The sequence below is a fragment of the Festucalex cinctus genome, chromosome 3 (genome assembly GCF_051991245.1).
Source record: "Festucalex cinctus isolate MCC-2025b chromosome 3, RoL_Fcin_1.0, whole genome shotgun sequence".
Lineage (NCBI taxonomy): Eukaryota > Metazoa > Chordata > Actinopteri > Syngnathiformes > Syngnathidae > Festucalex > Festucalex cinctus.
The window spans coordinates 19,837,077-19,864,879 of record NC_135413.1 but is presented as its reverse complement, the minus strand read 5'-3'; the positions used below and the strand labels follow the sequence as shown (position 1 = coordinate 19,864,879).

The 27,803-nt window shown below is 41.6% G+C and overlaps 2 protein-coding genes across 7 annotated transcripts in view; both read left to right on the top strand.

Annotated features, from left to right (window-relative positions):
* The window catches only part of jph3b (junctophilin 3b), a 45,523-nt gene extending 40,421 nt beyond the window's left edge, over positions 1-5,102 (top strand). For both annotated transcript variants that reach the window (XM_077516489.1, XM_077516488.1), the window contains exon 6: positions 936-5,102. In XM_077516489.1, the coding sequence (XP_077372615.1) occupies positions 936-1,016 (81 nt within the window). In that variant the 3' untranslated portion in view covers positions 1,017-5,102. The remainder of the gene's footprint in view (positions 1-935) is intronic.
* Positions 5,103-6,335: 1,233 nt separating this feature from the next.
* Positions 6,336-26,538, top strand: zcchc14 (zinc finger, CCHC domain containing 14). Of its 5 annotated transcripts, none has more exons than XM_077516485.1 (14): positions 6,336-7,416; positions 8,965-9,192; positions 12,885-13,086; positions 15,439-15,509; positions 15,991-16,062; positions 16,216-16,283; positions 17,864-18,039; positions 21,538-21,580; positions 21,653-22,130; positions 22,214-22,311; positions 23,730-23,821; positions 24,711-24,860; positions 24,933-26,096; positions 26,219-26,538. In XM_077516485.1, the coding sequence occupies exons 1-14, from the start codon at positions 6,922-6,924 to the stop codon at positions 26,272-26,274; spliced, it is 3,393 nt and encodes a 1,130-aa protein (XP_077372611.1). In that variant the 5' UTR covers positions 6,336-6,921; the 3' UTR covers positions 26,275-26,538. The 5 variants fall into 5 exon arrangements, with proteins under 5 accessions (XP_077372611.1, XP_077372610.1, XP_077372608.1 ...); XM_077516484.1 differs by having other exon boundaries at positions 23,727-23,821; positions 24,714-24,860; XM_077516482.1 differs by having other exon boundaries at positions 23,727-23,821.
* Positions 26,539-27,803: the final 1,265 nt, after the last annotated feature.

Here is a 27,803-nt window from a genome sequence, read left to right as displayed (position 1 = left end):
TAAACAAAAATGACACATGAGGTACTAGGAAAAAAAAAAAAAAAAAAAATCATAATTGACAAATGTCCAAAGCAAACAGGAAGGACTTGGACCGAGGGAGCAAACAAACGTACAGGAAACAAGACTGGGCCCATACACAGACACTAATGAGACACCTGGGCATAGACACACGTGGCTGAGGGAGCTGATTAGATGACACAAGGTACCATAGTGACAAACGCAGGTGGACATGATAAAACTTGACGAGGGAGACAATGACAAAATGAACACAAGAAACACATGACAACAAAATCTAACCAAAACCAAATGTAACAAACACAGACCACGAGACCTGCATCAATACTGTAATAGTATTTGCCACCCAGACCGGACAGGTGGTCAGTCGCACTAGCCTTTACCTATGTGACCTTAGTTGTCAGTGACCATCTGCTGATGTGTCATTGAGCAAGACATCAAAGGAAAAACAGGTTGGACCATACATTTTGGAGTACATAGCCAGTGAGATAATTAAAATAATATATGATAAAGATGGAATTAGTAACAATACAATCAATGTATCGAATGATGACATGTGGCACACGCTCACGTCTGCCTGTACCCCTATCAAATTAACCAAAATGGTGTTGAAAACAGATCTTTGTGTGTTATTTCACTAATTTAAACCCCAAGTAGTTATGGTTTCCAATCCAAAACTGAACTGAAGGGACTGTTCCCATAAGTCTACATCATTTGTAATTTGATTGATGCACTTGAACATCTGACCTGGAGATACACTTTTGATGATTCCACTTGTCCTTCCAGTGGATCAATGACTCTACTTTTTTTAAATTTTTGTAATTATTATTAATACGTAGGTTACATACTCTGAATGTATTAAAACATCTGTGTTCTTGTGTGTCATTATTTACTATTAAGCCTTTTTTGTCTTTCCGCAGGCATTCAGCGCTATCCTGGTTACCGTGGTGATTCTTCTCAACATTGGAGTGGCTATTTTGTTTATCCACTTTTTTATTTAATAATAGCATTGTTTTTGGAATGAGGCTATACGTGCTACAACTATAAACTTCTATAGTTATTATGAGGGATCTGCTGTCCCTTTTGTGTTCCTGGGAAAATGACTGCAACCACCTGAAGAGGGCATCGAGGGCTACAATCCATTTTAGCTCCAAACATTTGGGCTGAAGATGGCTAAATTGCAAATGTGTTCAAATCTTAGTCCAGCTACCGTGAATGCGACACTGCAGTGCGGAGCCCGATGACGTGGATGTAAGAAGGGTACACCAGCCTCAGTCAATGAGCTGCATAATACGGTCCAGAAACTGGACTAAAGTGAGCTTCGGTAGTTCACATAGTGACTGAAATCGGTCTGATTCCCAGGCCATGGCATTACAGTAAGTAATGCCCGCTTCCAAGTCTGAAAGACACAATATATACCTTTTTCATCTTCAAATCATAGTTTACAACAGATTTCTAATATTTCTTTATGAACATTTTCTCTCATGTATAATATGTTGATGGATATATTATTTATTTTGTAAACTTGACTCTATACGACTCCAGCGTTTTGGTTCTTCCTCCTGCCCGGTTTCTTTCATCTCTGACAGGAGAGACAAATGCAGGAACTGAATCACAGCACCACCTCGATCCACTCTTTGGAGGCTGCCTACCCGTGGAACCTGGGCATGCATGCACGCACGCTCTTGGCTTATTTCCCATCCCACTCTTTCATTTGGCATCGTCTGTACTGTGTGTGAGTAAAGTGCATGACTACGGTGTGCCTCCACAAAGCCGTTGTATGTGTGTTCGTCTCATGAGGACATGCTCTCTACTCATCCACATCCAGCCTACCACCATTTTCCGGCAGTGACGCTCTCTCTTCTGTTTTTCCCTCCTACTCTTTGCCACCTCCATGCACACGAGTCATTGATCTGTGCTTCCTTTGAGTTGGTGGTAGTTCAGGACAGACCCTCCCTGGCAAAGCTTAAAATCTGTTGTACAACAATCAAGTGTGTGTACCACTGTGGATGTGACAATACTAAACACATCCCGGCAGACTTTTGGCAAGTGGCATGGTACAAATTGAGGGAATTTCGGCTTTTTGAGTGAAATATCAGAATGAACCTAATATGCACGATAACCTTTAGAAAATAATTTGATTTCACCGTCTTTAAAGTTTTGAATCCATTTCCAACTGTTCTGTTTTTTTTGTTTTTGTTTTTTTGTTTCCCCGTAGCGTACTCATTTAACTTGCTGATCTCCAACAAAGGACTGAATGGCAAAATTCACAGCAAAGAATCAACCAATGCATTTCTTGGTTCAAATTGGCATTTGAGGGGGAAGTTAACCTCCCAAATTTTTCTTGACAATATTATGGTCTATGCAGATACTAGTCTAAATACGGTAATCTGGTTAATATTGTGAATATGACTTAAGCAATATCCAGCAGTTTTTATCAACATCAGAAGGCGGCCATTTTGTCGCATGCTGTCGAGTGTCGAGTGAAAATGACATCACAGTTGCTCGGGGCTCAGGTAACAACCAATCACAGCTCAGCTTCAGAAAAGTGGTGAGCTGTGATTGGTCGTTGCCTGAGCCCTGAGCAACTGCGATGTCATCTTCATGGATAAAAACAGCTGCATTTTGCTGCACAACTCATATTCCACAAATGTAATCTCAATCAGAATGTCATGTTTAGACTAGTGACGTCACATATATAATATTGTTTAAGGTTGACTTCCCCTTTAAATAGTCCTCTTAGTCATGCTGTTTCCATTTTGACGTTATGAGACCAAGACAACATTGAGCAAATGATTAACAGTACCTCACCATTGCTTTGAGCGTCAAAAATTATCATTGAAACCAACATTTTAGTCAGTGTACAATGTACATTGCACACATCTTTGTAGGTAGCTGTTGAGGCTGAATGTAAGGGGAGTTGGAGCCCTATACTATGACTCTTGTTGGGTGCTCACAGAGGAAGTCCTTTATTGAAAGACAGAGTATGGAAGAATGAGTTTATTTAATTTAGATACCATAATATTTGGAATGATTGTATTAAATGCAGAGCTGAAGTCAATGAAAGTCGATGGCATGTTTTTCTGTTTAAAATGTGTCAGGATTGTGTGTCAAGCTCAGGCTATAGCGTCACCAGGTGACCTGTTTTCCTTGCGGGCAAATTAGTGGGGGTTAAATGAGGGTGACAGCTCCTGGGTTATGTGTCTTATGACCAGCTTCCCAAAAACTTCAGAATGACTACAGTTGAGGGCCACAGTTCGGAGGTCACTTAAGGTACTGATGGGAGACTTTTTTTTTTTTGGAATAGGCATTTTGGTTGAGGACTTCATGCAAGATGGTACAGCGGCCTGTGCTAAGGACTTGTTGAATATTTTAAACTGGTAACATAAACAGGGATATGTGTTTGGAATGGATCGGCTCAGGTGGTGTTAGGGTGTAGTCCTTCATACCTGTTTAACATTCAAGTAGACTTTATTATTATTTTTTTCCCCCCTGTGCACGTTACATGCGGATGGAATCTGGGAAGTACTACTATCCACATGACTAAAATCCCCCACATGTGTACTGCCTCTGGGTATTTATTGAGTTGGGAGCTAATGGCATGTAGAGAGCTAAAGGCTAAGTTAGCATTTCCATCCACTATACACACTACTGTGATCAGAAGCCCTGATGAAAACACAGACTTGGAGAGGAGGTTGCAACAGACATGCAAAGAAACTGCAAGAGTTATAGAAATGCATAAAACTGGACGTCCTTGGACATTTATCGGTAAATGGCTGAAACATGCATGGCTTGTTGTAAACTTTGCCATTCAGCTCCTTGCAACAGAACACCAAGTTGTGCAAAACGCAATGCAAGAATGTGAATTCACTCAGACTTTTAAAGAAGATGAAATTAAGTTGACCTGTATTTAATAGTGCATATTGGCTTCATAATGAAATTTCAACCAAAAGCTCAACAACACTAACTTTTTGTGAGAAATGAATGCAGAATTGAATCTGAAGACGGGAACAAAATGTATTAAGGAACTTAAGCAACATGTCTGATGTGCACTAAAACACATGTTCCAGTCATTAATAGATGTTGAAAGCAATACAAAAGTAAGACTGTATTTGATCATTACTGTTAATTCCCGCCCACATTTCATAGAGGAGTTGTTTTGTTAAATTCTAATGCATGCATTTGTACTAAGTCCATAGTTTTATTTTATTTTGTATTTTTTGCAGTGCAGGAAATCTATCAAATTAAACAACAATGCAAATAGGACATCTGGGTCAAAATTCACCTTCTGTACATGTTATGCTGTGTTTATAGGCTGAGCAGGGCTTGATAATATCCCATTCCAAGCAGGCTGGAATGAACTAGAAAAAGGCACAAATAATTTAGGTCACCTTAAATTCATTAAAACATTAGTCATCAAAACAACTCCAGTAATGACCTGAGACATTTGCACAGAGCTTTCAATTGTTGTACAAAAAAAATGACCAGGTTCAAAGCATGGGTTTTAACGTTTCTCCGTAATCAAAATTCAATGAGTACTTCAGTGTACTTTAATGGAAGTCACTAGATTTTGTGATTGCATACAACAGATTTGTCTCTAAAATCCATCTGGCAGATCAGACTCGTGCTTGTTTGCAAGTTTGCATTAATGAAAGGTCACGGGAGTGTCAAAACAAACGCTTAAGTTGTGCATCCTCCCAACGTGATGGGATGTCTGTGCCACCTGCCATTATTTCAGGGGACAGTGAGCTGCTGCTGTGTTTCTGACCGACAGAATCCTCATCTCAACTGTTGTCTCATCTCTGTCATTTCTCCCCCATCCTTCATGTGTTTAAACCAGGAGGAGACAGATATTTTTATTTCATTAATTTGGGTCCTAGACTGATAAAGGTTCTGCTATTTGTCGTCAGCCTGGTGACGATGCACCTGTTACACTGCAGCATGTCAAGCATGCCAAGCTCTCTCAATAGTTTGAATCTGTTTTTTTTTTCTTCCTTTCTTTCCCCTGTTTTCTTTATTTCTGGGAGTTACTCTGTTTGGGTTTTGTTCCACGTGGAGAAATTAAAGTGTTTAAAATTAAAAAATGACGATTGAGTGTTGTGTTTTTTTATGTGAGTGTGAGTGCAGCATCCCTACTGGAGAAGGAGAGGCACATGCCTGGTTTGAGGGGAGGGGAGGTGCGTGGTTACTATAACAACCTAGAGGAGAAGATGGGGTTTTATTCCAAGGGCTCAGAGCTCTCCGTGACAGTAAAGACGGGGGCTGTTGAGGAAAAGTTGAACTAAGAGATTAAAATATTATGCCAAGGCCCAAAACCAAAACAAAATGTACCAAACTAACAATAATCCTAGCTAGTTTTTATTATCATTAAACGAATAGCCAATGGGGTATCGTGCATGGCTTTAAACATGAAGATTTGGTTCCATCTACTGGTTTCAAATTCAAATTACAGCACAATGACCTCCGACAAGTACAAACGACATACAGGACTTCCGTGGGCCATATTTGGTTTGGGGAAAAAAAAAGAAAGAAAAAAAAATCACAATTTGGCCAGGTCACTCGTAGATGAGCTGATAATGTGTAAAATAGTTTACAACATCGAATAAAGTATCTCCCTATCTTCATTTTCATTTTAATTAATTTAATTATACTTAAACTTACCAATTAGTGTTTAATTAAATACACTATATAATAAAATGTTAATGTAAAATAGTTTGTATTACTCATATAATTTGTATTATACTCCAGGCACTCCACAAACAGACTCACCGTCTAGACTGACTAACGGGTGCCCAAACTTTTTCCTCGGTGGGCCACGATGAAATTGTCCCTGAATTTACTTTTTTTTATCTTTGCTCAAAACCGCCAATCATTAACAGCCAACACACACAAACAAAAACAGATATTAGTATTGATTATCTCTTTTTATAACATGTTTGGTCTTTTAAAGTAAAAAAATAATAAATAAATACATTAATTAATTAATAAAAACCGACCTGAATCAGAAACGCTGTCCTTGTTAGCGAGACAACCATTGTAAAGCAAAAAACAAACAAACAAAAAAACAAACGAAAAACAACAACAACAAAAAACATCTAATTGAAAGCATATGGGATTTTAAAAAAAAGTTATGTTGATACTGTACTGTTGCGCGAATGAGTGTGAGTGCATGAGAAAGCTGATCTTCTCCGCCGAGCACTGAACCAATCAAGAAAGTGAAAATGATTGCAGACAGAACTACTAGCCAATCAAAGTGGAGGTTTTAAGTAGTGGGCGTTTCTTGTAGCCAGCTTGGATAACGTTATAGCCAGCTGTTATTTTCTTCAATATATCTCGAGCCACGACAGGATGAAGACAGCGACAAGTAACATACACACTAATAATTCATACAGTGGGACGTCCTTAGTTGTCCTTCGATAAAGATAAAGTACTTTCCCGCGCGGTTGCGTCGCAAGTTAGCGTTGTTTTGTTTTTTTTACTTTTCGCATCAGTTGACATACAAACGTTAACTTCGACACAACCTTGGACACTGTTGATAAGATGGCTGTTGACATTAGGATCATTGAGTGTGACTTCTTGAATGGCAGAACGCGGTGACTGTTCGGAAGGCAAGCTGAGTGCAGTTTCTTCGGCTGTCAGTGAAGTTGCGGTCCGACCGGCGGAGGGGGACCAGGCGGAGGGTGTCCTGAACACACAGTAGAATACTAGAAGTGGAACGACGAGGAGTTTTTTTCCCCCTCTTCTTCAGACTACAGACAGTGTCACCCCTTCCTTTCAGTTGTGGAGAGAAACAATTCAAGTGTGACACGAGAAGAGAACTCAGCTGTCATAGCTTTTCTGACTGGACTATTTGTTTAATTTTTTTTTTCTTCAAGTTTCAGAGCCACTGTCAGTGGATGTGTGAGTATGGTGGAGAGTCGGACCCATGTCCAGAGGGAAGGAGTGTACCTCTGGTTCTCTTCCCTCACATCTGCCCAGAGAGCCGATTTCCTGTGTGGCCTGCTGGACCTCTGCGTCCCCATCGAGCTTCGCTTCCTCGGCTCCTGCCTGGAGGACTTGGCCCGTAAGGACTACCATTCGCTCCGGGATGCAGAGATCAAAGCGAACAACCCCGCCGATTTGTCCGGACTCACCAACATCACTGACGAGGTGGTGCGGAGTAAACTGCTGGTGTCCCTCGCCTTGCTCGGCTCGGACAACCGGGAGGCGGCGGGGGTTCTGTACCAAACGTTGACGCATATAGACACGGTGATCAACAACTACGGCCTGGCCTTAAACGACGGAAGGGCCGAGGAGCAGTTTCTGTTGCTTTTCACCATGGCATCCAATCACCCGGCCTTCAGCTTCCACCAGAAACGAGTTCTGAGGCAGCAACTCGGCCAGATCCAGGACGTCCTGCAGGTGAGGGCCAAGTGTGCATCTGTGGGCCACATGTCTCTATGGAATGATCATATTGTCAAAATAACAAAGCTACAGTACACTGATGGAATGCCATAGATAAGATAAAATAAAAATTAAAAATAAATAAATAAAAAAAAAATCAGATAATTTAAAATAAATTATCGGTAAATAAGATGTTTTCTTTGTAAATGCATATAATTTTGATGTAGCTCTTGTAAGATACTTAAGATAGGCCTACACCTAATGCTGGTGTTGGTGTTTTAGCACATCTGCCTCACAGTGCAGAGGTCACGGGTTTGAATCCGGCCTTCCTGTGTGGAGTTTGCATGTTCTGTCCGTGCTTGCGTGGGTTTTCTCCGGGTACTCCGGTTTCCACTCACATTCCAAAAAGCATGCATGCTTGGTTAATTAATTTGTAACTCTATATTGTCCATAGGTGTGCTTGTGAGCATGCATGTTTTTTTTTGTCTAAGTGTGCGCTGAGATTGGTGACCAGTTCAGAGTGCATCCCGTTTTACCACCCGAAGTAAGCTGGGTTAGGCTCAAGCACAGAATTGAAATTTATAAAAACAGTGTTGTTTCTTGAAGCAGTTCGTACAAATAGCGAGACTTCATGGTTCCCCTGCAAAAGCCATTTTCTTTCTCAAAATCCCAATCAAAAAGTACTAGTGGTGTTCCAATCAATTGACCACACATTGTGACCGGGCAATTTAAATACATGATCGACATATGTCGATCAATGCCTTTCATTGCCAAACACCAAAACCGAACATCCACAGTTCATACTTTGCAGCCTGCAGCCAACCAGAGCAACCTGTGTGCAGCGTAGTGTCTTTCCCCCCCATTCCTTAACACTGCACATGTTACAGATCAAACCAGTAACTAAATAAATCATATGTTTGTGCATTTTTGGCATTATCAATTTTTAAATAATGTCCCGATTTTGTGTCATAAAGGGATGGAAATTTGGAAATTACACATGAGCATGCGCTGTCTTAAATGCAAAATTACAGGTTTGTCAAAATCAATGACAGCCCACCTGTTAGCAAGCAAACCTAGTTTGTGTATAAGTGTCGGTGAAAGCTACTGCCTTGACTGACAGCAGGAAGGTTTTTGTGATGTTTACAAAAACAAAAGTAAGGTATAGAGAAGTCATTTGTTTTAGGTAATCTAGCAGTGGAAGGATTGAGCATTTTCTTATTAAATTGAGATGGTTTGTGGCTGTATAGAGAGTTGATTTAGGTGGCTGATGAAATCCATCCACCAAACATTTTTTTTACTCCCACTTGTCCTCATTAGCTGATTTTTGGCTCGAGGTGGCATACTCACATTCACAACTATGGACAATTCAGAGTCAGCGTAGAGCTGCAAGAAATACTGCATGCTTGGCTTGTGAGGCACTTCATAAAAGTTACATAAAAACAAATGGTCAAAAGTGCCCTAGACAGCATGTCACATAGAGGTTCAGATAGATAGATGGATAGAAAAGCTTCTCTGCTCACTCCATTTTCTTTTCATTCAACTCATGCATAGTTTGAATTATTTTAGGTGAGCTATGGAGGAGCGGGCGCTGAGGGTCAAGGAGCAGGCCCATGTGGCCATCAAGTGGCTCTGTCTTACACTCAGCTGCATCACCACTATACCCAGCCTAGTGTGTCCTTACCTGGCCCGGCCTCTTTGTCTCCCTCTGGCTGCTCGCTGCCTGATGCGAGTGCTGCCTCCTTGCCTGTGTCTACCGCTCAACTCTGTTATTTACCCTGCACTTGCTGGCACAAGGTAGGACCGTTGAACATATGTAAGCTTCATTCATACTCATGTAAGGACAGAGGACAGTCACGAGAAGTCATTAAAAAAAAATAATAATAATAATTTAACATTGGGTCCACTGACTGACAGCGATGCAGAATGGGAAGTCAGACTGTTAACATCTACCAGCTGTTTCCAGATCAGATGTTCAAATTCATCTGACACTTGATCGTCTTTCTTACTCAGGCATTTGACCCCAATATGTGACTTAATGCTCATGTATATGAGAATGTCATCTGTGAAGTCAGTGTGCTTTTAGAGTTGTTGCAGTCTAGCCGTTATCAACCAAAAAAAGGTAGGACAGTCATGAATTGATGGCAGAGAAAAAAAAGTTTTGTTTAAAAAACATAACAAAAATTCCAAGGTCAGCATCAGCATGTGTTAAGCAAAATTTAAAACGAAATAAGAAAGTAGTTCCCTAAAGTTTTCTACTGTCAATAGTTTTCCAAAATTTCAACATAATTTTGTAATTTATTTATTTATTTATTTTTTAAATAAACAGCGTAAGGAGTTCCCCGTGCCAGCACCATTTTTTATTAGTGTTGTTCCGATACCGTTTTTTGGCCCCCGATACTGATTCTGATACCCAGCTTTGCAGTATCGGCCGATAACGATACCATACCGATACCTAAGGTTTTTCTTCTTCTTCTTCTTCCTGCCATTGGTTCAGAGCATTCAAGGGCCAATAGGATATCTTAGATCGGCATGCAGTGAGCATGTCACATATCAGTGAATGTCGTGCAAAAGCAAGACACAAGATGCTGCATTCAAAATCTTATATTAGCGTTGGAATTAATGGTATCGGCATGTTACTTGTGAGTAGTCACCGATACCGGTACCACTGTTTTAATGCAGTATCGGCGCCTCTGCTGATACCAGTATCGGTATCGGAACAACACTATTTTTTATAAAGTGGAAATTTAAATAAATCCGAAACTGAAAAGTTCCCTGTATCTCACTGAATCACAAATGCATGCTAATGTAGCTAATTTGGGGTTCAAAAAAAAAAAAAAAAAAAAAAAAAAGTTAATATCTTCAAAAAAAATTTTGGAACAAGTAAAAACTGTCTGTGAACATCTTACAAAAACTGATGAAAACCCAAAATTCGGCACATTCATAAAAAAGGCCAATGCCGATATTTGGCACCGAAGCAGCCCGCTGATAATCGGTCTATCCCTAATATAAATTGAATTAAAATTGATCCACATCCAAGCCTTTGTATGTCATGTGCACCTCGAGTTGTATAATGGCAAATATACTACACTGACGACAGAACATGTCCAGATGCTGTATTTTATTGTACCAATTTCAACGCAGGCTTGAAAGGTTGAATGCAATGAGTCGGTGAGTAGGTTAAAACTTGAAGCCATATATGGCTTTGTCAGTCCTTGCCCAACACGCAAGGGATTACAGGTCCATTTTCCACTTTGGGCAGATATAGTGAATATTTAAAATTTTTGCAATCAACGCCCCCACAGACGTCCAATAATTATCTTAACACTACAAAAGATATTCACAGCAAAAAAACACATTTTCACCGACAGGACAGCAAGTATAATTAATATGTACATTTCAAATGACAAATACCCAAAATAACAAATTATTATACGTGCAAGTGTCTTCACAAGTGCACCTGGTCAAGACAACACAGAAATAAACAATGATCAGAATCATCAGATTTCAAAGGGGAGTTGGCCGCAGTTTTCAAACTATGAGCAAGATTTGAAATCTTGCCTCACTTCACTCCTCTCTCCTCCCCATGTTGTCTCTGACCAAAGCCAAGCCTTTCACTGACTCAACATGATGGAGCACGAGTCATTGCCTACACTATAAGAATGTGCATGGAGTCTGCTACTTTGCTAGCATGACTGATTGAGTATTGTGTTGTTACACTTTTTTATTTTCTCGAGAGCTGTCAATTCCTTCTTGTTAATTCCATCTTTTTAACATTTATTTCCTACCGGGGGTAGATAATCTGGCCAAGGAAATGCCTGTTCTTTTCAGGGCTTGGTGTCTTTTTCAAATCAAATAAAGTAGAGGTATACCATACATGACAAAGAGGTTTTTTTTGTTTGTTTGTTTTTAGATAGCAAAATCCCCTTTAAAGTGTCTGTTTGTTAGGTGGGGGTGGCAGATATGGGCGTGCTATTGGCATATTTTGACAAGGTTGAGCTCACATTGTTTGTAGGGGTACATCCAATCTGTCCATTTACACTGCAGTTGCTTTGGCAGATATCCACATTTGAAAGAGGCCCGTTTCTGATCCTGGATTGCCCTCCATAGGTTTAAACCAGGATTTAAATCTTGTACATTTTGTTCCTCCCGATCTTCCACATCTTTCTCAAAACTAACAGAAGCAGGCAAAATGTTTAAACATGAGTGAACAGTGCAGGGAAAGTACCCTGCTCAGAGTAGAGCATTTGTATTTAGTGTTTTGTTGCCCTTGGCTCCTGCTTGCTGCAGCTCAGCACATTTCTCATTGCTGAAATCAACCCTCTGTGGTTTGGTTCAGTGTGTGTGCGTCTCAAGTGAATCCCCAGGAAGTTCGAAATGCTGTCTCTCCCTCTGGATCTCTTAGCGTAGCCTGAGAGTAAACCATTCAAATGCTTGTTACACTGCTTGTCCCTACTGCAGCAGGCTTGACAAAGACTGGAGGGATCTTGAAAGTTTAAAGTGTAATTCATGAGCTACAAATCAGTCAGCATGGACAGGGATAAAACGGGGACAGAGCACAAGTCAATTTATAGAAGACACAATTTATTCACATGAAAACACAACTTAACGAAACAAATGTGTTTTACATATGTTGTCTGTGTCCATAATAAAAAGCATGTGTCTTCCGGAGTTTGTGGTATGAGCGCAAGAGAGGAAGCCTAACCCATGTGATGTGGATGAGACTGTCCCAAGAGCATGTTTCATGCAGGCTTGGCTCAATATGAAAAACACACAACACATGGAATTAGTTATGGAAGTAGTTTTGTATGGTTTGGTGTTAGCGTTACCTGTTTGACATCTATTAGACACGACACAAAAAGGAGAGACGACTCAGTTCAGGGCTCGTGAGGAGAGAGGAGAGGAACTGACTGATACAATTTACTCCTGTACTCTCTGAAGATTCCTCTCCTCACCCTCTCTATTTGGTTTTCTACGCCCCTCGTTACATGGGTGTTCCAACCCTAAAAATGCAAAAATGCAAGGCATAGTTGAAACACAGTGTGCTTGTTTGTCTATGTGTTGTGCATGCGAGTGGAAGATTGCTGAGTACATGTGTGGTTAAGTTTACAATTATTTCTTAACAGAAAACAGGCGACCTCTGAATCTATGACAAATCATCACAGGAAAACAATGGAAAAACAAGGGATTTTTATAATGGAGATTCATTTTTTAATTTTTCCTTCTTGAATTCAAGGTTTTTGTAAAGAGGGTGTGCCACAATATTTGCTGTTTCCCATTGTACTGTATATCACATATTCCTGTTTTTATTCGTAATTGCCTGATACAGTCATATTACCTGATCCGTAATTGCCTGATACAGTGTATCATGTCAGCCCCTTTTCTCCTCCAAGATCAGGATAAAAATTCAGAATTCTTACTACATCGTGCTAATGAAAGATAACGTCTTAACTATTGCGCTACTGTGGGGCCAAACGTTTCTTTTCCAGAACCAAACCAGAGAGTCTGGTACAGCCCCTGCACTTGGACCAGAGGTGAAAATTGGGAGAGGAGCGCAAGCGGTCAGCCAGGAAGCCAACCCTCCTCACCTCGACCTCGCACCTCCTCCTCACCTTCCTCCTCCTACAACTGCTGGGCAGGGCCACGATGCTGCGGCGCCACCTACCACTCACCAGGGGAAAAGAGCAACAGGTGAGCCCCTGGAAAAGTGTCATGGTTTGATATGATTGACACCCTAACACCTCTTTACATACTGTATCATATTCTATAAATAGCCTGTTACTGTCATCATCAGCTTGACCTAATGATGCCTGACTGAACCTCCAACTGGTGCAAATGAGTATGAAACGTGTGTGTACTGCTGTACGCCCAAGTCAAACCCTGTTGGGCAAGATGCAACATGCCAGTCCCACTGAGCAGAACTAAGCTTAAAGAATGCAGCCTCAGGCATTGCTGTGTTATATGTCACTCAGGGATTCATTTCACTTCATGATTGCAACTTCAGGTTGGCCACCATTCCAACATCTCCACAGTACAACTTTATTGACTGACTCGTATTATACTATACAAGGGTATTTTATTCATGTATTTATTTTATTATTTTGCACATGTAATTCATGCATATAACAACAATCTGTCTGGCTCCCTGCCTCTGTCTGAAACACAATACTCGACTATCTCGCATTACCTCATGGTCACATTGCATAGCTGTCATCAGCATAAAACGCACAACATGAACACAGACACATGCGTTGAATCGGAGGCACATGCTATGATACGCATATGTGTAATTAAGTTTATATGCCAAGCCCTACCATTTGTGTGTATGGGTGCAGGGGCTTGTGTGTCATCCTAGGCAGAATAAGCAGCAATGTCTTTACTGTGTGTTTATTCAACGTGCATTATGACAAATTAATCCAAACACAGGATTATAGGTAAACATTTTAATGGTAGGTAATGCTTGGATATATAATATTGTAGGCCTACACCCTTTTTTGGCCACTTTCAGAAGATGCAGCAAAACTCTTACTGTAGCATATGTCACCATAGTGACATAGCTGGGAAGTGTGACTGTCTAGATTCCAATGAATAGCAAGTAGCATGTTTGGTCCTGACCATGTCATGTTTTGGTTCCATGGGGTTAGGTTTTGTTTGGTTTTAGGTGTTTGTCTGCCTGCAGTGTTTCCCAGGTGTGTCTTGTTAGTAGTGTTGTTCCGATACCGATATTGGTTTCGGCAGAGGTGCCGATACTGCATTAAAACAGTGGTATCGGTATCGGTGACTACTCACAAGTAACATGCTGATACCATTCATTCCAACTCTAATATAGGATTTTGGATGCAGCATCTTGTGTCTTTCTCATGTACGACATTCACTGGTATGTGACATGTTCACTGCATGCCGATCTAAGATATCCTATTGGCCCTTGAATGCTCTGAACCAATGGCAGGACAGCTTTTTCATGTTGAGGAAAAAAAAATCTTAAGTATCGGTATGGTATCGTTATCGGCCGATACTGCAAAGCTGGGTATCGGTATCGGGGGCCAAAAAACGGTATCAGAACAATACTACTTGTTTGTGTCTCGTTAGTGTTGTATTTAGTCAGTGGGATTTGTTCACACGTTGTGGTAGCATTGCATTGTCTTGTTCTGTTGAGGTGTGCTGTGCTGGTCGTGTTTATGTTTAGTCAAGTTTCTCCACGTCTAGTCAAGTTTCTCCACGTCAACTCAAATTCTCCACGTCAACTCAAGTCTGTCCATGTTCAGTCCTGGTCTTCTACTTGGTTTCAGTTAATAAAATTATTCTCATTCCCGTTTGTCTTCGGGTCTTGCTTTTTCCACCATTTCCACCATTTCCACATCTACATACCCCCAACATGACATACCCATCAAACACAGCTTTCGTCCTTCACATATTCGTCCCATCAAACATACTGGAAAGTGTGCACCAAGAAAATTTCCTTTGCTCTTTACGCACACTTTCTCCTACACTTTTGTCTTTTAAACTTTTTTTTCTCTTTGTTCATGTCCTTTTTTTCTCCAGCTGCTTGTCCCTGCATGCCTGATATGGTTTCACATTGCCTTAATGCGGAGTCTAATGTGACTCCTTTCATATGTAAAGGTTATTTTGCAGTCACACCCATCTATGAAAACAAACCTGCCAGTTCAAATCACTTTCACCGCGACCTGTCTTCACCTGTGGTATGCATCCAGGTGAAGAAACAGACTGTGTAATCGCCCGCAAAATAAAATCACAGATGGTTTCTCAATATATATTCTAAATGTTTGAAGATAATTGGTGAAAATATACACAAACACGACACAGCTGTCCTTGAGCGTGTAAATTGGCACAGTCTGTAATTTCTTGATTCTTGGGTACAGACACGTTGAGATGTCTTTTGAATTGGGATCTATTAAGATGTCATTTGTACAATGTGCGATTCATGCTAATTTAGACAATGTTACCAGATGTTTTCTTGATTTCAGAGCACTGCACTTGCTTGGTCAGTCATGATTCAATTTTGTGTGTTTACTGTTTTTACAGTGGCAATTGAGAGAGTTGCATTGCGAGGAGTGACGCACAAATTTGAAGACAAAAGTGATTATAAATTTGAGGTGAGTAAACACACACAATTTTAAGGGGAAGTCAACCCCCCAAAAATATTCTGGACAATATGTTCTATGCAGCCCCACTAGTCTAAATATGCTATTTTGGTTAATTAATATTGTGTTCGTGGAATATGAGTTAAGCTGGAAAATACAACGGTTTTGATCAATATCAGAAGGCGGCCATTTTGCCACTTTCTTTTGAGTGAAAATGACGTCACTGTTGCTCAGGTGTCAGATAACAACCAATCACAGCTGAGTTTCAGAAAACAGGTGAGCTGTGATTGGTCGTTGCCTAAGCCCTGAGCAACTGTGATGTCATCTTAAGTTGACAGCAAGTGGCAAAATGGCTGCCCCCTGAGATTGACTGATACAAACGGCTGGGTTTTGCTGCATAACTCATTTTCCACAAATTTAATATTAATCAGAATGTCATATTTAGACTAGTGAGGCCACATATATTATTGTAAAGAAATGTTTAATACTTCAGGTCAGCTGGTCTGATGGATGTATATCATCAGTTGTCCGAAGTCAACAGGAGGTGACCGATCTACTTTCACAGGTGAGGATATGTTGCTTTATTCACCTTATTTGAAATACGTCGGTGTTATTTTAAAATTGATTTGAATGAGTTATGGTTGGACTCAGTAAATTTCATATGATTTTATAGTTCATACTAATTTTTTTTTATGTGACGTGAAATGTCATATCTCAGTTGTCACAGGCATTCCCTGACGAGCGAATGGAGACGTTCTTACCTCAGACTAGTGAGTCAGATGCCAGGTTAGTTTCATAAAGTCTTTCTTTCGTATGAAGGATGATATCTGACTTCTAAATTGGATATTGAATTATTCTTAAAAAATAAAAATAAAATAAATCACGGCATGGTCTTCTCCGGGTACTCCGGTCTCCTCCCACATTCCAAAGACATGCATGGCAGGTTAATTGGGCGCTCTGAATTGTCCCTAGGTGTGCGTGTGCGTATGGATGGTTGTTCGTCTCTGTGTGCCCTGCGATTGGCTGGCAACCAGTCCAGGGTGTCCCCTGCCTACTGCCCAGAGCCAGCTGAGATAGGCGCCAGCACCCCCCGCGACCCTTGTGAGGAATAAGCGGTCAGGAAAATGGATGGATGGATAAATCACGGCATCTCATACCAGACATAGAATAATGTACTGATGTTAGATCTTCTCAGGAACAACACCATGAAACTCCAACCTTATCCAACCTTGATAATTGACAACTTCTAAATCAAATATGACACATTTCTCAAATGTCTGTTTTGAATCTGTCAGCCACTCTTGTTTGAGCTAACCAGAGGCGGGTAACACCAAGAGTCGTGACTGTCCTAAACAAATGTCATTGTAAGCCATTAAGTTGAATTTGTGTTTTTAACTCACAGTAAACCTTTTGTCCTTGTTTGATTGTGATTGTTCAGTGTGAATTTTTGGAAAACTTTATCTACAGTAGAGAATTTTATGTAGCCTTTTTAGTTGCTTAGTTTTTAACTTATGACCCAGGAAGCTCCCTGCATTTTTTTCTCAATTTTACACAAAGCTCTCTATTCTTTATGAATTTAAAATTAAAAGAAAAAAAACTTGTTGTTTTAACAAACATGCTTAATATTATGTTCTGGGGTTAAATCCCAAAAACGCAGACACAAATAAGATTTTAACTCTTTATTTGCATAACATCGAGAGGCGTGGAACTAACTTGATTAGACGACAAACAACAAGAATGTATCAACAATCACGAGACGCTAACTTGGGCTGTGGAGGTGCACAGGGAAACAGAAGAACAGGTGGGCGAATGGACAGATTAATAAATCGGCACCAACACACTTCTCTGTCAGACTTATATAGACAGTGAATAGATCTGATTGGCTGTGGCCAGACATGTGGCTAACTGATATGGAATTATCTGATTGGCTGTTGACCAGATAAAGAGATTAAAGATTCCTGACATCACATAGCTTCTGACTTCACATAGCTTATTACCAATTGAAACTAGTTGCTGTTACATGCTGATTGCATCAAACCCCAAACAAAGCACAGTCATGACCCAAACATAACCCTTGCATGACCTAAATATAACCCTTGCCCCAAACAAAACACAATCATGACACTAAAGTCATTTCAACAAAATTATGTTTTTAAATTTTGATGCTAATATTTTCTCTTTAACTGCAAATGACTATCAGCTTGAAATATTGGTTATCAGCCTCCTTAACTACTAAGAATCGGTATTGGCTCTGTAAAAAACATATCGGTCTATCACTATTTTGCATACCCCGAGAGTATGTGAACTTTTAAGCACAGCTGTATGTGTTCTACATGTAACCGTCTGCTCTCTCCACCTCCACCCAGATGTCTGACAGTGTTGCCCAGCCATGTCCTGCAGCACCAGAGCGTCCAACTCTTCTTCACCTCCACCAGGCCTCTCTCACCCTGCCCTTCTCCTCTGTCTTCCCCCCTCCCCAACATGCCTCCCTCCCCTCTCACAGCTCCCGTCATTCCAACCTGCCCATTCACCTCCAACTACAGTGAGTCTTTTCTTTCTTCATTTATAGCGATTCACATTTTGCCACAATCACAGTCATGTAAGTCTCGAGAATGGATGCAAAACACGTGGCACCTATTTTTAGATGTGGCGAAACTGATACCAGATGGAATATTTCCCAGTGTTGCTGGTGCGAGAGATGAGTGTAAAATGAAAAGGATAAGGTCATGTGTGTTAATACCATTGAAGAGGTGGTGGTGATACTGCAGGAGAATTTGGGTTTGTGTTTTGAAGGTGTTAGAGGGAGAGGACGGCGTCTATTTTAGTCCGGTGCGGGAATTCATTGTGGTATGTTTGTGTTGGGACGCTGAGTGTAGTGACCTCATGTGTGTCTGGGGGTGAGTGCTTGAGCTTGATTCTATGAATGTGACTTCATTTTTGCGTATTTTTAACCTCCAGTGCGGTGCATGTGTGTCTGTTTATGCTCGCGTGTGTGTCTGTGTGCGAGTCAAACCACAGGGAATGAAGTGTCAGTGTCAGTAATCAGCATTGTGTAATTGCACTGTGTATTGTCGTTCCCGAACCGGTGTAGTATTTACAGTCACAATTTTCAACAGATCTTTTGTTCTATGTCAGAGCAAGACCGCTAGTCCTGATAATATCTCATCCAAGGTGCATAATCTAGCTCAGGGGTTTACAACCTGTGGCTCTGGAGTCACATGTGGCTCTATAGCAGGGATGGCGAGATCCGGTCCTCGAGGGCCGCAGTCCTTCAGGTTTTGGATATTTCACTTCTTCAACACAGTTGATTCATGATCAGCTCATCAGCAAGCTCTGCAGAAGCCTGATAACGAGCCTGTTAATTGGAATCAGCTGCACTTCGAGTAGGGAAATATATAAAACCTGCAGGACTCTGGCCCTCGAGAACTACAGTTTGTGACTCTCTCTGGATCTTAAAAAAAAAAAAAAAAAAAAAAAAAAAGAGTAGAAATTACATATTTTTTAAGGGTGTCACGATTTCGATTTTTTATCGAAATCGATCGAAATTACGTCACGATTTCGAGCATCGAAATAGAAGAGAGGACACACGATTCGATGCCCCCCCCCGCGCCCGCCGCCACCGCCGCCACCGCCACCTCCCAGGAAAGCAAATGAGACGCAGCCATTCAGCTACGAGCTAACGGCACTTGTTAGCTGACTTCTCCTGCAGTCATGATGGCAAGCGCGGACAGACACAGCAATGGTGCTTCAAGCCGCTCCCGCTTCTCTCGTCACCAGTTTGGAAACATTTTGCGTTCCCGGTGAGTTATGTCGACAACGTTCACGTTGTCGATAAAAAGACCACAGTTGCAAGATATGCTATGTGCGCGTACTGTACTCGGCCACGGTGTTACGCCCGGCTCGTCAAGGGGAAGGGAAGTAACACAATAACAGAAAATATAGAGTAGATAAACACGGGTCGACTTTAACATCTGAGTAGTTTTAATTGAAATTTCAGGCAGGGGTTTGACAAGGGAGTGAAAGTGGAAGGTGAACAAATAATAACCGCATTTGACAGAACTGACAGAACGGAGGAGAAACAATAACTAATAGGGGTATAATACACGGATACACAATAGCGTCGCGCTGGCACAGTCGTCCAATCGGAGTGTCGCGCTGGCACAGTCGTCCAATCGGAGTGTCGCGCTGGCACAGTCGTCCAATCGGAGTGTCGCGCTGGCACAGTCCTCCAATCAGAGTGTCGCGCTGGCGCATTCAAACTGAATGGCCCGAGCCGCCAGCCGTAACAACGGGAAACACGACAAACATGACGGGACATTTACGCAGGCATCACAAAGATTTAGATTTATCAAATTCAACTAGAAGTGGGAAAACAACGGTCCAACCAACTATTTCATCCTCATTTACAGTGAAACTTCCACACACTTCAGCTCGCGCGAAACGCCAGATCCATAGGTCTATTTATAGCAGCAGACCTGCAGCCTTGGAAAACGCTGGATTCAAACATTTAATTAGTGTACTTGAACCACGCTACAGTATGCCCAGCAACTGTAAATGTTGGGATATAGTTTGTTCAGGCTGTATTTGTTCCATGACTTTGGATACAATATATTTTTTGTTGTTGTTGCACATTATTTTAAGAGGAACGCACAGCACACTGTTGTAACCAAAAACAGTCAATAGATGGCAGGCACCCACTGTGACTTTTTGTTTTTGTTTTTTTATTTTTTATTTTACACTTCAGTAAGAACAAGACGGTTAACTTTATATTGTAAATAAATTCTTTGAATTTGATCATTCCTGCCTAATGTCAATTATCATATATTACATAAATTTACACAAAAATAATATGGAAATTGCATCACCTATATGTAGCCGATCTTTTGAAATAAGATTTACTGTACAATGAATAGAACCAATGATCATAGACTAGCCTTAGCCTACAGAAGCATATGCCTCTGTGTTATAAAGTGGGGGAGCGGAAAAAAAAAAAAAAAAAATCGAAAAAAAAAATCGAATCGTGACCCCAAAATCGAAATTTAAATCGAATCGTGGAGTTGGCGAATCGTGACACCCCTAATATTTTTACATATTTATTTTTGTCTTTTAGATAAAATATTCTTTAAATTATTTCATCAAGTTGTCAGATAAGGAGAGATAAAAGGTAGATTAAAATGAAAGAAAGAAATTTCCTAAAAATGTCCAAAAAGTGACTCAAAAAGTCCAGAAAGAGCAAAAGAGAACTGATATCCTGAGTATAAGTCGTGACGAAGAAGTAGTAGTAGTAGTAGTAGCACTAGTAGTAGTAGCTTTGGCCTGTTCGCCTTCTTTTTTTCAACATCATGGCCCCAAAGAAGAAAGCTACGTCTGATCCTCCATTTTGTCTCTGTCCTCCGTTTTGGCTCCTCGTCCGCCTAACACGTGTGCACTTGTAGGAGTATTTTTTATTTTTTTTGCCCTCTTTTTCCCACATCATGGCCCCAAAATAGAAAGCTACGTCATCTATCAATGTTGGGAGACACTGACAAACATCGGCAAAGACTTGGGCTTCAGTCAGAGAGTCGTACAGCATCTTTTATATATATATATATATATATATATATATATATATATATATATATATATATATATATATATATTCGTTCAGGGTTGCCTGTTGCCCAAGGCCAGCTGAGATGGGCTCCAGCACCTCCAGTGACCCTTGTGAGGAATAAGCGGTCAAGAAAATGGATGGATGGATGGATGGATGGATGGATGGATGGATGGATGGATGGATGGATGGATGGATGGATGGGGAAATTCGACTTAAGTTGAAATTCAGGTTACATCGCTAGTGTTAGGAACGTAACGCCGACGTAACTCAAGGACTCCCTGTACTAGAAGATGAAATATGCTATGCTACTCCTTTTCCTACTTCTAATATGACATCAACCCAAATAAAAATATAAATAGGAAGAATAATGGTGGATATAATTTCTGTATTTATGTATCCATAAAGTGCAACGTGTTTATGACATTTCCATTGTCATCTGTCACTCAGCAAGCTCAGCAGGCTGTCTGATGCAGTACAGAGGAGCCAGCAGGTAAAATTTCATCATCACTCATCAGCGCAATGTGATGGCATTTCTGCCCTCTGACAGCGTTTCCTCTTTCAGGGCGGTGTACAGAGTGGCAAGTGTCCAGCCTGTTGTCAGCACTCACAATTCCACCCTGACCCGCTCCTCCCCTCACCTCCCGTGCCTCCCCGCCTCACATCCTTCTCCGCAACACTCCCCCCAGCTGTCCGCCCTCCCACCCGCCGTGCCAGCCTTGCCCACGCAGGGCTTCCTCGCCGGCAGAGGCGACGCGTCCTCCCAGCCGCACCACCAAAGCAAAGCGTGTCCTTTACTTCACCCGCACGCGTATCCCGAGCCCCAGCAGTCCTCGTTTCATCCGCTGCAACTGCAACCTCAGCATCCCCCCCATTCCCAGTGCCTTTCATATTCACTTCCTCAGTCCCGACCCCAGCCCCACGCACAGTCTCCATCGCAGTCTCAGGTGAACACGCCAGAGCAGAATGGCATCTTGGACTGGCTGCGCAAGCTTCGCCTGCATAAATATTATCCGGTTTTCAAACAGCTGACAATGGAAGAGGTGGGTGCAGTCTCGAGATACGAATTGCATTTACGTAAACAAAGCCAAATTTGAGTGATTGGAGGTTTCTCTTTTCAATATAGTTTTTAGCATTGACGGAAGACGACTTAAACAAGTACGACTTAACCCAGGGAGCCAAGAAGAAACTCAAGACTCAGCTGGAGTTGCAGAAGTCGGCGGAGTAAGTTGCAGTTGTCCTAAAAATTACGTTATATTTATTACTGGATTATTTGTTGTTCTGCGTATCAAAATTTTAGGTTTGAGGATCCTTGATTTGAACTGCTAATATATTTTCTGTTCCACAACTTACTTCACACTAGTGTTGTCAAAGTTAAAGCGTTAACTCATAGATTAATTAATCACAAAAAATATCACATAAATCATATATAAATGCACTATTATAACAATAATGCACACTATTAATTTTGACCGAAGATGATCCTTTAGCTTGGCAGCGGATGGTTGCGTTAAAGGTACCACAGGTTGTGTTTGAGCAATAAACATAACAACATGCATTAAAGCATTTAATTAATGTTGGCGTATGACATTTATTTTATTTTATTTTTTCAATTCAAATTACGCAAGTAATTAATTGATTAGAAAAAGAGGGTGCGAGTGTGCAATGCATCAAAACATGTTGAAGACGTCCACCTAACATTAAATGTAGAAAGAATTAACATATTAAAAGGTGTTCTTCAAATTCAAAATTGATTTTTAAAAAAGACTTTTTAATTAAGTGATTAATAATAATTCATCAAAATTCTAAGATATGATTAATCTGATTTAAAAAATTAACCGTTTCACATCTCTACTTTAAACATGCAACAGTACCATGAATACTGTGAAGACCTAGCGGAAGCTACATGTTGAGTTCACAGCACAATGAATCAAGTAGAATTGTCATGCATCAGAGCACCTTGCTTTATTTTGCCTAATAACAATTTGCTGACTGATTGGCTTCTGCAAACTCAGCAGTGGATGCACTGTATGGTAAAAAGTTAACACACATCATGGTTTACTAACCATACGAGATAAGATATACCAGATAATTAAGGGAAAGAAATGCAAAAACAATTACCCATGCAACCAAATGCGTCTCTGTGCATATATTGCCACGCAGTCAAGTACGGTCAAACATAAATGAGGGACACACGCGCAGAGTCCTGCTCTTATCATTTGATCATGTTTTCCATTTTCACCATGTTTCCATTTAGTAGGCATTCGTGTGTGCGCGCGCATGATCAAGACAAACAAAATGGAAAGTTCCTGCAGTGCTTTTCCATACAGCAGATTTGCAGATAGAGCAGCCAGGATGCAGCTCAGCTTGCTGTGTGTATTGATACTGCCCTCTGCTGGTTAGGTTGGGGCATGTGCAGCACATTTTCCCCACAAGAGGTTGCTTTCGCTCAAGTTTGTTTGATGAAGGTCGGGATGACACAAGACTATTCGTTTCTTGCTTTCTTCATGGTTTAGGACAGGTCGTACAATTGGTTGATGATTCATTGTTTGATTGTTGGAAAAGGTGAAAAGGAGACTTATAAGTCATTTATTTCATTCATGATTCATTTGTGTTATCGTGTATTTTGTCTTGACCAGCAGGGAGATGAAGATGGAGAAACGGCCCTGTAGTGGTATCGCTAGAGTGACGCCTTCCAGTCATATGGGACCCTCCACCCACAACTCCACTGCAGGTAATAAGACTGGTTGGCTCTGAGAAAAGGCAAGTTCAATGTTAAAGGGGAAAAAAAACAGTAAACATTTAAATGTAACATCATAAAATAAACAGTAATGAGAATGTTTTGTCCTTTAAGGAGTTTTGTTCGCTGTCTGCTCTTGGGCAGATGAGAGTATGAATGCTTTGCATAATTATTAGCACCCCAATTGACCTATTCAGGCTTCAAACATGAAGACATAAAATTCAACTTTTCGTAAATAATCAACTCCAAGTGGGACACACCATGACGTGGAATGAAACTTATATATATATATATATTTTTTTATATACATGATTTTTTTTTTTTTTTTTTTTTTTAGATACAAATAAGTAACTGAAAATTAGGGTGTGCAAAATGATTCACCCCCTATTCTCTCAGTGCAGCCAACTGACTCAAGGGGTCCTATTTATTTCCCAGCACAAGAATCACGCAAAGTGCAGTCTAACTGTGTGCATGGGTGTAGTTTTATTTTTTGTTATTTTCGGAGACATTCCACAGAATTGGCCGTAAGGGGATGTGTGCGCCGTTGTGGGATGGAACTTAGCCTTTTAACGGTCAGTCGTAGTGGCATCCCTCATTGTATTTTTTACTTTGTTTCTGTTTTCATCCAAACAAGATGTATTAATAATTTACATTATTAATACTCTTGTGATTGGCTGGCAACCAGTTCAGGGTGTACCCTGCCTACTGCCCGTAGCCAGCTGGGATAGGCTCCAGCACCCCCCACGACCCTTGTGAGAAAGAAGCGGTTCAGAAAATGAATGGATGGATATGTTAGAAGCCTGAAATGTGGCAAAAGGTCCAAAAGTTCCAGGGGGGCTAACACTTTTGCAACAAGTAGTCACAAGTGTATTGTTGAACTCAGTAGATCTGCGAGTGGAGGTGGACACTGTGCTGCACCATCACCCCGTCCACACAGATAGTTCGTCCTCAAACTACTCCAGCTCTTCGTGTTCCCCCCGAACGCCCCTCTGCTGTGAGTCCAGTCTGGACCGGAGCCGAGACATTTACAGGCGTAAGTTGCCTCACCAGGAAGACGCACAAGTGGGATATTTTGGCGCTGGTCCTCATTCGCTTTGTATTTCAGGCATGTCTGGTCCCGAAGCAGTAGGGGGTGGTCAAGAGAAGGAGCGCTCATGCATTTTTATCCTCAACTCCGGCTGCCCGGCGGGCCCCAGCCGGCCCACGGCGCAGGTCCTCCCCGTCCAAACGGATATCGCCGCACCCGCCGTTGCCTCTTGCTCCTCCCACCTTCCCTTCACGCTCTCCCACTACCACCCACAAGGCAGCTACCCTCAAAGCCCACTCTCGAACCAGGCGCGTATCCTGTCTTCCCCACGAAAGCCGAGGCCGCCCCCCCTGTGCCTTGAGGACAGGACTAAAGTAGCGCCCGGTACCGGCGCCGGTTTCAGTCCTGGGCTGGGCGTGGGCATGGGCATGCGGCTGGAGAACCTGCTCCCCAGGCTCAAACTGAAAACGGACGTCTCGGAAGGCTGTCCGAGTCTTCCGGGGGCGGCGCTGGGTCTGATGGTTGAGACCAGTTGCGCTTTGACCTCCACCTCAAACAGCCTCCACCACGTGTCGCAACCTCCTCTCCACTTCCACCTCTCATCCTCGTCGTCCTCGTCCCCGTCCACATACTACTCGTACCCGACCGCGTCTTCCTTTTCCACCTCCTCGAAGCCCCTCTCGCAATCTGTCAGCTCCAGTGGCGCGGGTGTCTTCGTCTCCATGGCGACCGCCACCGTCCCTATCGCCGCAGTGCAAGGAAAAATGTACTACCCTCAGCAAACTAACCTCTCCGCCTCCTCCGCCACATCATTGGATCCAAGTCAAGGCCACACCCACTCCATGTGCGTCTGCAGCTCGTGCGGATGTCGGGGCAACTGCGGCACCTACGGGACCTTACCCGCGTACGCGCCAGCGGCCGGCTACCTGCAGCCGTTCTCGGCCAACTCCGTCTTCACTCTGGGCCCTCTGCTCCACCTCAGTCCCCTCATGGCCTCGTCCACCGCCACAGGCACCGGGACCACGCCCTTTTCCTACTCCATGATGGGACCGACGCCCCTGTCCTGCCAGAGCCCGGGGTCACATGACCAACAAAAGGGCTTTAGCTTCTACCATTCCCATGGAATTGTGGGAAACGGGGTCCAGAAGCGACTAGCGGGCAACCTGTCTTGTTACAACTGCGGCGGCCACGGGCACAGAGCAGAAGACTGCAAACAACCACCCATGGACTCATCACAGCAAAGTAAGTCCCCTGGACCGGATGGACTCCTGGTGATGTTTCAGTAGCCAAATATTGGGAGTTAATCTGAGGTCAACTGTCATGTCCATATTTCTGATCAAATGTCTCTGCTGTTTATTTCACAGGCACTTTTCGATTGAAGTACACGCCCCACTCTGACAATAAGGATTCCGGGGACTGAGGAGCCCGTTGTGACTTTGGAAACCTTCAAATATTTTCTCCATCCCGCTTTAGTTTGTTCAACTCGAGCTGGTATCAAACCATCTTCTGTAACTCTTTTTGTAGCAAGTTAGCACACCTCAGGGTGGACAGCAGCTGAGCAGAAGTGAATAATCATCAGTTTCCACATGTCACAAGGACAAATGGGCATTAAAAGCTCTCAAAAGCTGGAAGTGGGCCTGCACAGCAGAAAGAGGAAGCCATCAGGTCTTTTTTTTTTTTTTTTTTTTAAACAACATCCATATGGCCAGTTAGCTTTTTAGAACTGCTCATGACAAACACACATTTATAGACCTCTATAAAGTAAATGGCATGTCCTTCCACTTTATACTCAAGTTAGGCCCCCCCTTTTTTTTTTTAATCACCCTCTCTTTGCTCTGTACTGCTGGCAATTGAGTGTTTTTAATTGGTTGATATGTCTGCTCCTCCCCTTAACTTTTAATAGGCCCAAATGGCCTATAAGGTGGTTTTCTTCCTCTTTATACAATACAGTAGAATTTTATATTTCATAAGATGGGTTTGGGGAGGTTACATTTTAAAATTCAATTGTTTAGTGTTAAGAGTTTGTAGCACAGAGCACATTTTTGCAAGCTTTTTTCCTGTGTAGGGCAGCCCCTATTTTCTGTATTTCTACTGCATTGTGCTGGACCTGTGGGGCGGGGAAACGTTTTTTAAGGGTACCTTTTTATTATCACAGTAAATCCTCTTTTTAAGGACTTTGTATCTCATCTTCATTTAGTCATTCGTTCAGGCAAGACCAACAATATTGCCATGTCTGCTTTGCTGTTAAGATTGTTTTATTGTTGATGCGGGTGAATGACAAAACATTTGTGCGTAGTTTATACAAGCGAAAGCTCAGGATTGTTTCCTAATCAGTGAAACCTATTTCACTCTAACTTGTCTGGGCAGGACCTAGAGAATTATTAACGTGAGGACGACTTGTCCTACTCAATATCTGACTTGTCCTACAGGACCCCTGGAGGGTGCAACACTAGTATGTGCCGTATTTATTTTAAGTGTTGTTTTTTTAATGTTGTGATCAATGTGGGTGAGGGGGTTTGTACATTGTAGAAAGCATGCTCACGTTTGTGTTCGTCTTTGTTTAGTTGTCTTAAAGCCACCTGGAAGTGTAACTTCCAGCATCACAAGACAATCCGGTAAAATTATTCACGGCATGCATGTTGCTTCCTTCTTGGAAAGAAGTGTTTTATTTTTTTATTTTTTTAATACCAGTATTTTTGTGTTGTAATTTGGTGTTTTGGCTAAACCTTGGCAAAAGTCAATTTGTGTAATAAAGTTTTTTTTTCCTATTTTGGCATGTTATATTTTCCATTATTGATATATTAATTTAAAAAAAAAATGCATGTAAACAAGTGTTCAAATAAGCACATCAGTATTCCACCATCGCATACAGTCATGATTGAGCAGTTTGATGATTTGCAACATATTTTCATTTGAAAATACTCTAAACTGCTTGACGCACAATCCAGT

Bases quoted from the DNA above. Each gene is read 5' to 3' on its own strand.
- zcchc14 (XM_077516480.1), top strand. From the start codon at position 6,922: ATGGTGGAGAGTCGGACCCATGTCCAGAGGGAAGGAGTGTACCTCTGG. The intron at 16,284-17,863 runs GTTAGTTTCATA...ACCTCCACCCAG, and splicing joins ACTAGTGAGTCAGATGCCAG to ATGTCTGACAGTGTTGCCCA. The intron at 18,040-21,537 runs GTGAGTCTTTTC...TCTGTCACTCAG, and splicing joins CCCATTCACCTCCAACTACA to CAAGCTCAGCAGGCTGTCTG.